General features: G+C 43.2%; 1 protein-coding gene across 1 annotated transcript; it reads right to left on the bottom strand.

Moving 5' to 3' along the window:
- Nucleotides 1–4,050: 4,050 nt before the first annotated feature.
- sdha (succinate dehydrogenase complex, subunit A, flavoprotein (Fp)) lies at nt 4,051–11,458 on the bottom strand. Its single transcript, XM_086218920.1, has 15 exons — nt 11,330–11,458; nt 10,646–10,729; nt 10,326–10,487; nt 10,018–10,161; nt 9,731–9,895; nt 9,475–9,623; nt 9,246–9,370; nt 6,684–6,852; nt 6,399–6,594; nt 6,148–6,319; nt 5,874–5,992; nt 5,676–5,787; nt 4,993–5,123; nt 4,728–4,841; nt 4,051–4,645 (listed from the first exon to the last, which is right to left on the bottom strand). The coding sequence occupies exons 1-15, from the start codon at nt 11,390–11,392 to the stop codon at nt 4,559–4,561; spliced, it is 1,992 nt and encodes a 663-aa protein (XP_086075046.1). The 5' UTR covers nt 11,393–11,458; the 3' UTR covers nt 4,051–4,558.
- Between the last annotated feature and the right edge of the window lie 94 nt (nt 11,459–11,552).

Raw genomic sequence — 11,552 nt, 5'->3', positions numbered from 1 at the left:
CTTCAGGCGGGAGGCGGGGTTCACCGTGGACAGGTCACCAGTCCATCACAGGGCCAACACATAGAGACAGACAACCATTCACACTCACATTCACACCTACAGTCAATTTAGAGTATCAATCAGCCTCGTCCTCTCTTGATGTCTTTGGACTGTGGGAGGAAGCTGGAGTACCAGAGAGAACCCACGCAGGAACAGGGAGAACATGGAGACTCACACAGAAAGATCCCATGCTTGAGCCGGGACTTGAACCCAGAACCCTCTTGGTGTGAGGCAACAGCGCTGACCACTGCACCACCGTGCCGCCCTCTATGGAAGCCCCTTGCTTGTGATTTGTTACTCTAAGGTGGAGAGGAACCTCTCCAAAGATTTTCAGTCAAACTACATTATATTTCAAATTTTGCTTATTGAAAATGTGATCCCTCGAATTGTTTGTTCTGCTCCTGTTAATTGTTGAAAGCACATTATATAACGATTGTTACATTTCAGACATTGTAATCCATACAAGGTTTTGCTCGGTTCATCTGTCTGATTGTATAATGGGCTGAATATTGTTTAAAGTGCCTCTAACCCTCTAAGTATGCTAACAGAGTGACATAAAAAAACAACAACCTTCACCTGTTTGTGACAAATACTCAGAGATGTGGGAGTCATCAGTGTGTATCTGCTGCTCCTCTAGTCATGGGTTGCTGTAGCCTGGCAACACTTTCTTTACATACCAGCTGAGCAGTAATGCGGCGGCTTCTCATCAATCAGCCAAGCCAACATGGCCGTCACCATCAAACCACGTGCCTGGGTCCAATTTGTCATGCAGTATGTAACTTTTTTTCTCCCTTTTATATCCAAAGCTGTTCGCTGTATACCATATTTCTTTATAAATAAAGTTGAAATATTTTGAAAGAAAAACTAGTTGTCAGTTGTGTTTTCTCTATTGATGTTCAGCAGATTTTTTTTTTATTGTATTAATAATCAAGCAGGTACATGCTGATGGACCTTGAAATATTGATGCGTCATGTGGTTCCGCCTGACAAGGATTAATACAAGATAATTCAATAAATCCCACTGAAACAAAGGCACATGAGAGGAAACGGATCAACGACACCGTGAGGTTGAATTTTTTTTACTTGCATGTCAACAACATGAAAATCTCCCAAATTGCTTGACATTCTAATTGGAAAGAAAAGTTGAAATGTTCATATTGAAGTTCAAAAGTAGAGATTTAATATTTGGAGCTGGTGATGACTAAATGTTGTCATGTCAGAATGATGTTGAATGACGGTCCGGCAGAGAACGTTAAAACTGGAAAACACTGGAAAAGAACTAACACAACGGGGCCAACGTGAGAAAAACAACTGACTGACCAGTATTCTGTACTCTGCCCCATTAAAGAGTGACTGAAGCAGCCATTGCTTAAAGGGGAAGTAACCATGGTGATGGATGAGCACACTTCAACAAAGAATCTCTTCCTTACTGCATTTCAGCAGCTCCTCTACATGAGGCAGATGCAGCCATATTTACAATTTATACTTATTTATTATGCTGGTAGATTTGACTTTAATTTTGAGATGGCAAGTTTGGTCTGTCAGGATTTTGCCTTTAATTCTACAAATTTCATCATATAATCACATTTTAATGTTTTTCTTCCTTCAAGAATTCCACAAGACTCTCGTCATTTTGCGTCGCGTCGTGACATTTTGACTTTTTACCCTCAAAATTTCAACGTGATTCTCATCATAATTACTTTATTTTTGCCATGTACTGCCTTGTACTCACTATATTTAATATGCTAAATGCTTAATGTGCTAATATTGCTGAAAAAACCCATAAAACATCTATACATTCATGTCATGGTTGTTGAGCGACTTTTGTCTTTGTGTCTGAGGGAAAAAGCTGCATAAACACTTTGTTTTGTGGACAGTTAACCTGGTTTGTCTTTCCCTCCAACCCTCCCCCTCTCTGTCTTGTATATATATATACATATATATACATATATATATATATATGTCACTTCCTCTGAGGGTGGATGAAGCGTTGCAGTAGTTTTATGATGCAGCCACCAATAAAAACTGATTTACTGCATGCCATCCTGGCTGATACATTCTGTTTTTGTGTTGCACAGAGGTACACAGAGCTGCAGTCATTGCTTTTTTACACTGCAGCAACCGACTGCTTTGACTGCGAGCCACCATCATTTGTCAGGAAGTGGAGTGACTACTTTCCTTAACATACTCAGAGTGAAGCGCAAACCTGCGAAGAGCCACAGTGAGAGACCAGCTAAACTAAACCTCTCAATGAGGTTTTAAGTGCATTGTAGATAATAGATAAACTGCATAAAACCAACGCCTCCCAACCACGAGAGCCTGGTCTGAGTCCGTCTAAGCACCTCCATTAATATGAAGAATCTGCTGCTTAACCTCAAGGTCACTTTGCTTCAATCGCGCACAAACCAATATTTGCTCTATTCTTATCCAGCAGGTATTCACAGCTTTATACAAATACAAAATATCATGTGTCAGAACCTTTGGTGTTGGCAGCCAACAGCTGATTCAACACTGGGAAAAGGGTGAAGGTGAATCCAGTATTGTTTCACCATCAAACCTCAACCCACCAACTCTGTCCTCTTTTGGTTTGGCTCATTGCAGAGTTTATCTGAAGCAAATTGAGTACAAAAAGTAAGCGCTTGAACTTTGACACTGACAATGCTAATTCAGTAGTGTATTAGCTTGTATTTCCTAGAGTTATCCTTGTTTGTACGTTCTTCTTACTTTACGCACTGACTACAAGGTTTTCGTAGAACCTTTTTTCTGCATTACCCCTAAGTTTTTGTGACTGGAGGCTGCATCACATTTATTAGTTCCGAATTTTAGCAGGGAATTTGGTGGTGACAGCGGAGATTAATTTTGTGTCACCAGAGTAGGTAGATTAACTTTCACCCCACAAAATCTGTATGACAGTATCACACGTCAGTTCCCACTGTTGTGTTGGTGTACTGAAATTCTAAAATAATTTACAGGGTTTCCTGCACCCTGATGTCACATACATGATTTTTTGGAGTCTCATGACAGCAAATACATAAAGTAATGGTAAAAAAAACAAAAAAAGTGAAAATTGACGTAAAAAGCACTTGCAGCTCTGAATATTCAGTATTATGCACCAGTTTGAGTTTGATGAAGAGGACAGTGCAGCTCCTCCAGTTGAGATGTAGGGAAGGGATTCCAAAGATCATCTGCTGAATCACCAGGTAAAGAGCAGATAAAAGTACTTCTACTCAATTATTGTGTCCTGACCTCCACACCAGTGTAGCTTGGAGAGCTATGCTGCTATCGAAAGACCCCGGTTTCGTCGCTGTGCCTCTGCTGCCCCCTATCGGCGTGTTTCCATGCACGTCGTGCTGCACCTGTGACTGCAGTTACCTAAGTTGGCAGCTAAGTTGCTCCTGTTGTGTCTACATCCCGAAGAAACACAACTGATAGCCTTGATTTCTATGCATAGTCTTCACTTTATTGAACATATGAAAATACAAATGGCAGAAACAGAAGAAAACAATTCTTAACAAAATAAGAGAAATAAATAAAAGATTCTCCTTCAGTGAGTCGGAACAAGACAGATGACACGTTTATTTCAAGTCACATAATCACGCTGAGATACAGCCAGCAGGGAACATTTCGACGGAACCAACTGCATCACATCTGCTCTTGAAGCACTTAGGAACTGACAGTGTAACTCTGACTGCAGCAGACTTGCTAGAAGAACATTAATCAGCAAGCTAAAAGGTCAACTACTGTAACTACTTGGCGTGTCACTGACTCTTACTGAATTGATCCTCAGTGTTTAGCTGAAAGAGAAAGCAAGGCGATATAAAGAAGTCATTGTTCCAACAAAGACATTACAAGGCTAAACTGATTCAAGCGCCATGCTGCTTCGTTTAACACAGTGAAGGTATTTAAGCTCGAGATACTCACCACACACATAGACACATTTTAAGAGGTATCTGCTGATAATCCAAGGCAATAGTGAGCGAGAAAAGACTACTTCGTACTTGGACAAGTACAGTGTACTTCAGCATGTTTATTGTACATTTATGCAATATTTACATACGTGAAACTGGCTTTACAGCAACATGTGCGTTTCAAATTACAATCTTCTCCACAATCCCTTATTGAAGCCAGGAGAGTTAGAACAGAAGATGCATCATAGCAATGCAGATCGAGGAAATGAAAGTATGGCGTTATTAGAACAAAGTAATGCAATGCATTACATGAAGATATTCAACTTTTTTTTCTTCCTCCTTCAAGTTAGATATCACCCACTTGATATATGTAAAAGCTGCTCACACCATATAAGAGCTCACAAGAACCATATTGAAGTTAATCTGGTGCACACAGAGTCAACAAGGCAAACCACAAATGAAGGAGAGCAGGAAGGTGGGATTATCTAGTCTAAAATGGACACACATGTGCAACCGAAAGCGTGTTTCGCTCCAGTGTGTCATCTCTATTACAGGAACAGTGTCTCCATAAATAGATAAATGTGTATACTGAGTAAGGGAGCAGAGAGGTTCTTAGTAGGAGCGGATAGCGGGAGGGACGTGGGCGCAGTCCTGTTCATCCAGAGAGCTGTCGATGACTGGGCGGTATTCCAGGGTCACCTGTGATTGGATCAAATAACCATTACTACTGACATTTGAGGTGAGACGTACCGCCATCACAGGACACTGAAGTGAAGTGTACCTTTCCAGTTTTGGGGTCAACATAGGACAGAGTGTGTTTCCTCCAGTGCTGATCGTAGGGCTTCTTCTCCTGACCCTGCACAGGCTTTGAGTAATCGTACTCATCAACACGATCCTGCAAGACAACACAGAGACACCACAGTAATGAGACAGTGTCACTTTAGCTGACCTGCAAGCAGAGGGCTCGTCTGGAGAGTGAAAGAATTGACAAAATGATGACGAACAGGGTAAAACTGAAACAGGTGTTATGAGTGAGGTAAGCAGACCTTGAAGTCCTCTCTGGCATGAGCTCCACGGCTCTCCTTCCTCTGCTCAGCTGAGTTGATGGTCTGGACGGCGTTCAGCATCAGATTCTGGAGCTCTAAAGTTTCCACCAGGTCTGTGTTCCACACGATGCCTGGAGGAAAGAAAGGGAGCTGACTTAGTGTTTACGTCCAGGAGGATTTTTCTATAGCTGGCGTGTCATTCTGTTTCCAGTGGCATTTCTATGCTACAGTGCAAACGCCTGTACCAATGGGGCTTGGAGCTTCATTTCTGAACCGACAGTTAGTCACACTTGTCTGTTCTGAATCAATCGTCCATTCACAGTTGTGGAGCGGTGGGAGAAATAACACAAATAGAGCCCTTCACATCCTACATGCACGAACAACATCAGGGGAGCCTAGCATGAGGTTCTCTTCTCCACAAACTATCATGAACCCACACAGACCGGCGGGTCCATCTCTCCATCTGTGTTCAGTCTTTACTTGACTCACAGCACAGATAGGAGGAAGTATCTTGTACCAACATTTGGAAATTCTGTATCATAGCAAATGCTGCACTACCAAAGTGCTCATGAGCTGGGGGCTTTTAGGAAAGCACCTGGTTCTGGTGGACACGACTTGTTCCATGGTACTAACATAAATGTCACAGAGCAGCCCAGAAAGAAACTGACAAAGATGTGCAGTACCTCTGTCAAAGGTCTTGATGTCCTCCATGGTCTGGTAAATGCTGTCCATCTTATCGCATCCTTCCTTCAGAACAGAGCCAGTACGGAAGACTGCAGCGTGGGCCTGCATGGTCTGGATTACACACAGGAATGCCTAAGCGAAGGGCTCCATGTTTGGAATGCTGATATAAGAGACAGGGGTCGCCTGCATGTTTGTACCTTCTGCATGTTGAGCCTGATCTCAGAGGTTCTCAAACTTCCGTTGGCAAACCTCAGCTTGTCCAGGTTGCTGACAGACTCCTCTCCTGCACTGGGTTTCAGGGGGGACAGGGTCTCTCCTGAAGACAAACAAAACAATAGTGACACTTTATAGAGATCATCCTCCAGATGGGATAGAATCAGTACTGCTCTAGTGTTATTTGTATTAAAAAAAATAAAATAAAAGTGAAACTGTTTGCGCTGTTCAGTCAAACCTATGAACAAAGGTCCTCACCAGGTTTGTGCTCTGCAGCGATGGTGAGGGCGCAGGCTCTACCGAACACCACCAGGTCCAGCAGGGAGTTGGCGCCCAGGCGGTTAGCACCGTGGACACTAGCGCAGGCTGCCTCTCCACAGGCGTACAGTCCAGCCACCACTTTGTCCTGCCCGTCGGTGTGAGTGATCACCTGAGGGCGAGATTGAAAGCTGTGTTGGTTCAGATGTTCTCACTGAACATGAGGGGATGTGTGCTACACCACCACTTACCTGGCCCTTATAATTTGTGGGTATGCCCCCCATGTTGTAATGGACGGTGGGCAGGACAGGGATGGGCTCCTTCGTGACATCAACGCCAGCAAAAATCATAGCAGTCTCTGAAATACCGGGCAGCCTGGTGGCGAGCTGCTGAGGGGGTAGGTGGTGTAGCTGCAGGTAGACGTGGTCCTTCTCTGGACCCACACCCCTGAAAGAAAGTAGGTGGACAACTTCGTCAGTAGTTGTTCACGGATTACAGAAGAGAGAGAGACACTTCCTGAATACAGCTGTCCATACCTGCCCTCTCTAATCTCTATGGTCATAGAACGAGACACCACGTCTCTGGAAGCCAGGTCCTTTGCGTTTGGTGCGTAACGCTCCATGAAGCGCTCCCCCTCACTGTTGATCAGGATCCCACCCTCACCACGGCAACCTTCTGTGATCAGGCAACCAGCGCCATAGATCCCTGGAAAGACAACAATACCATCCATCATCAAATTAAGTATGAAATCTGTATCTCTCTGGGACTCCATCTCAACAAATGTTCAACTGGTGGATGTCAAACTTGGCATGGTGCCTCAAGGAAGTGCAGTGCTGACTTTGAAGTCAAAGGCCTAAGATGGCCAGCGGAGTTGTGGAGAGCATTGTGTGTGCTTCTCAGGGGTGACTAAAGCATTCAAGGATGAAAGTTGACAGGATAGGGGATGGAACAGGGCACTGACAGGATTCAGAGATCGTCAGGGAGGTTTTTGACATCACACAACCCCTGGTCCCACCCCCAAAAGAAAGGGCAGTGCACCAGTTTTGATGAAAGCAACCAACATTGAGAGGTATTACTCATCGAGACAGTGACACCAAATCCTACATGCTGCCAACATCTGGGTTATAACAGGCAAACTGAGCAACCCTGATACCTCTTTCTGGTTAGATTGCTATGGTAATTTCACCTGGTACCTGCTTTGCTCAGGATACTGGATCAAAATGTTGATCAATAATATTCAAAAAGGAATAGAAAGCTGTTTTATATTTCAAATACTTTCACCATCAGCTATCTTTTATGTCACTACTTCCTTCTGAATTATTTAGAGTGCACATATGTAACAATTGTTGATTCCCCCCCCCACCCATGATACAATTTCATTTGGCAGACACTTTTGTCCAAAGTGTCATACAAAACAAGCAAGAATTTAGACTGGAGAGAGAGCAGTGCTTCAAGTTTAATTGGCTGCAGGTGCTGCCATCTAGTGGCAGAAGAAGTGACAGTTTTTTTTTTCTTAATATAATTTAACCACAACCAATAATTGAACATCGACAATAGTCTCTCAGCTCATTAGAGTTGGGTAGTTTATTCCACCATTTGGGAACAACAGAGGGGAAGAGTCTAGCTAGAGATTTAGAGCCACGCTGGGCTGGGAGCACAAGCCGTCTCTCACGGGCAGAGCGTAGTGGGCGAGAGGGCGCGTAGACCTGGATGAGGGATTCCAGGTAGGCAGAAAGCATTCTTGTCACCGTTTTGTAAGGCAGAAGAAGAGCTTTGAATTTGATACGAGCTGCCAATGGAAGCCAGTGAAGGGAAATTAACAGCAGGGTGACGTGTGCAATTTTGAGCAAGTTAAAGACCAGACACGCTGCTGAATAAAATATTTTACCATTAAACTTCCTCCTGCACCTTTTTTACGCATCTCAGTTGTTGTTTGACTTTTTTTTTTTTGCCAGCGAGAGTCATAGCAGGCTGCAGTGGCTCAGCCTTTAGTGGCCTCCCACAGCCCACATCACTGGGATACTTTAAACATAACAGAGGTGTTAAATATCCAGCAGGAACAAAAATAACAACGACCACTCATGTCTGCTGAATGTAAACAAGATGCATAGAAGTGCGTGGCGGTACAAACGTGGAGCTCCACCTGTGACTGGTGGGTAGGGTGGACCAATCACAACACATCACCATATATACTGTATGTTGCATGACAGATCTTTAGCTCTTACTCTTTAAATATTTTAACACTTAGAAATTCCATCCACAGAAAAGGCAGAGAATTCCATTGACTATCAGACATGATGGTATAAAGTCAGGTTGCAACAAATTCTCTTATCACACCATTAAAGCGTAACAATAAAAGAAGACTTTGAACTGTCATTGATAAAATTACAAGACGTAGTGCAGAAATGCACTTGAGCGAAAGAAACTCAATGAATAAACACTGGTCTAAGTTTACTATTATAACAAGTATTGATTTTGCCAGCAGATAAGTCTACTGACTGGTCATGAAACTGCGACACCTCCTGCAGGGACGGTTGCTTGAGGGAGGGGCCGTGGCTTATGAGACGTAAAAAAAAAAAAACTAAAAACCTTGACCGTTCCCTGGCTTTGATCATTTTGTCATCTCAGACGGTGCAGTGCCTGAAATCTCTGTATGTATTCCATCCCCATGACCATCCAATCATTATGCAGCAACCAGACAGCATCAAAGCTAACCTGACTATCAGAATGTTTAAAGTCATCTTTGCCTGTTGATCACAATCCTGACCGTCATCTCAACCCCTTAGACTTCATATTCAGCACAGCACTTCCTCCAGGCACTGGTAACGCACACACCACATTAGGTATCAATCTGATGAAGAGTTGCAGAGATCATCCAGTCAAAGACATAAATGCAGACATTTCCTGTTTTCTTTAATCAAATTTGGGTTTTGGGTCCCAAATATGTGATATAATTATTCAAAGCATTTAATCCATTTCATCTTGGAGGCCTCATGTTAATGTATGCATCAGATCTTGCTACAGTTGTTTGTAGCCACACACTGAGAAAACAAGCCTACTTCACGGCTTAATAGGTAATATGCATATTTTCTTCTCACCGGTGGGATGGAACTGTACAAACTCCAAATCCTGGCAGGGTAGGCCAGCTCTGGTCACCATGGCATTACCGTCTCCTGTACTAGTGTGTGCAGATGTGCAGCTGAAATAGGCTCGTCCATAACCCCTGGAGACAAACACACGAGTGGTTACACACACTCCAACATGGCTGAAGAAATGCTCACATGTATCTTTCTCTGCTCTAACAGCAGACGTGTGTATGTGGCCTACCCAGTAGCAATGACAGTGTTTTGTGCTCTGAAGCGATGGATGGATCCATCCTCCATGCAGAGAGCAATCACTCCTTTACACTCGCCATTCTCCATCAGCAGATCCAGGGCAAAGTACTCCACAAAGTAACTAGTGTCATAACGCAGGGACTAACACAGGACAGGACACATGTGGTTACTTAACAAAAGAAGAAGAAGGGGAAAAAAACACTTTCGTAACACAAACATGAGATCGTTGACTGACTGAGTGTGCTCACCCGGCCATAAAGTGTGTGTAGTAGTGAATGACCAGTCCTGTCGGCTACACAGCAGCAGCGGTGGGCCTGGCCTCCTTTCCCGTACTTGAGACTCTGACCTCCAAAGGCTCTCTGGTAGATCTTACCGTCCTCAGTACGGCTGAACGGCATCCCAAAGTTCTCCAGCTAAGAAAGGACACAACATGCAAGTTATTATTTTAAATAGAAATAACAAATAAAAGCTGCCAATCCACAAGGGGGAAAAAGTCCCATAGATTTTCTTCTTTGGTGACCATATCAGAGCCTACCTCCACTACAGCTGCAGGAGCTTGTTCCGTCATGTAATGGATGGCATCTTGATCTCCCAGCCAATCCGATCCCTTCACTGTATCGTAGAAATGCCACCTCCAGTCGTCGTTCTCCATGTTACCCAGAGCTGCGTTTATCCCACCCTAAAAAACAAGTCCATAACAGTGCAAAACAAGAAGACTTCTTAAAATGTGTCCTTCAAGCCTTATGTTTACATAATGATACATTAAAAAGCAGTTTGGTAATGAATGCAATTAAAAAAAATAAAAATAAAAAAATAATATATATATATAAAGCATTCTTCTACCTGTGCAGCAACAGTGTGAGACCTGGTGGGGAACAGCTTTGTCACACAGGCAGTGTTGAAGCCAGCCTCGGACAGGCCAAAAGCAGCCCGAAGTCCCGCTCCTCCAGCCCCGACCACCACGGCATCAAACTCGTGGTCAACAACAGGGTACTGAGCAGAGATCTAAGAACAAGAACTTACTTTCAGACTTCCAACTGAACAATTTGTGGCTCAAGACCAGTTTGAGGAAATAGTAACATATTCTAAAACATGTAACTACAGTGTTGACACCAGCTGCCACAAACAATTCAATCAATGCAGGCAGATAGACATTAACTTACATCATCTGATACTTTAGCATTTTTCTTGTTGCCGTATATGGAGAAGTGGAAATTCCTGGCACCTTGAACTGAAGCAGCAGGGACCTAGTACGAGTAAGGAGGAAAACGTAAAAATTAAAAAAAAAAAAAAAAAGCCCCAACACCCATGAATATTCTGATTGCTTACGGTTATAAGCATTGTTAATGGCTGTTTATTCGCATATTGAAAGCAGATTAAACGCAGTTAGCACGATGTCATTCAAATTCAGTCACTTATGATATCAGGTTAATAGTCCGAAAGCCTATAGTCGTCTACAGCTTTGTCTGCGCTATCGTTCCGCTAGCTAGCAGTAGCAGCTAATTACCACAAGGACAACTGAAGTAACCGGCTTCAACAAGTTAAAATGTGTCACGTATTTTACCACTAAGGCTTAAAAATGAGCCTTATGTTAAATAAACCGAGACAGCACACATGTGACATGTTGTTGTGTTAAAATGAGCAGGATTTTTCCCGATGCTAGTGTCACATTGAAACACCCTCAGCTACATAACACAGGTTACGCAAGTCAAAAACTGACAGGTTACGAAAGAAAAAAAAGTGCCGCAAAAATAATATAATTCTCCTTCAACCAGACCGCTTGCACGCTCTGATGCAGTAGATAGACGTATACTGTACATGCAGAGTTTAAAAAAAATCATACTTACAGATTTAGTAGAAGATATCAGTCTCTTTGAGAGGAGTCGGGAGGCGGCCTGAACACTAGCCATGATGTCAGATGTGGACCAGCTTAATGCTACGGCGGAGGATCACATATCTCGTTGCACTGGACCAGACCACCTTCCGAAAACGGAGGTAACACCCATTTAATATGCAATTCCAAACCTCTGGTATAATTCATTAACCCTTTTTAACTGTAAATTCCTTTAC

This window comes from Aulostomus chinensis, chromosome 11, assembly GCF_037954235.1.
Source record: "Aulostomus chinensis isolate RoL2024-O1b breed Wild chromosome 11, RoL_Achi_v1.0, whole genome shotgun sequence".
Taxonomy (NCBI): domain Eukaryota; kingdom Metazoa; phylum Chordata; class Actinopteri; order Syngnathiformes; family Aulostomidae; genus Aulostomus; species Aulostomus chinensis.
This window is presented reverse-complemented; position numbering and strand designations above follow the sequence as displayed.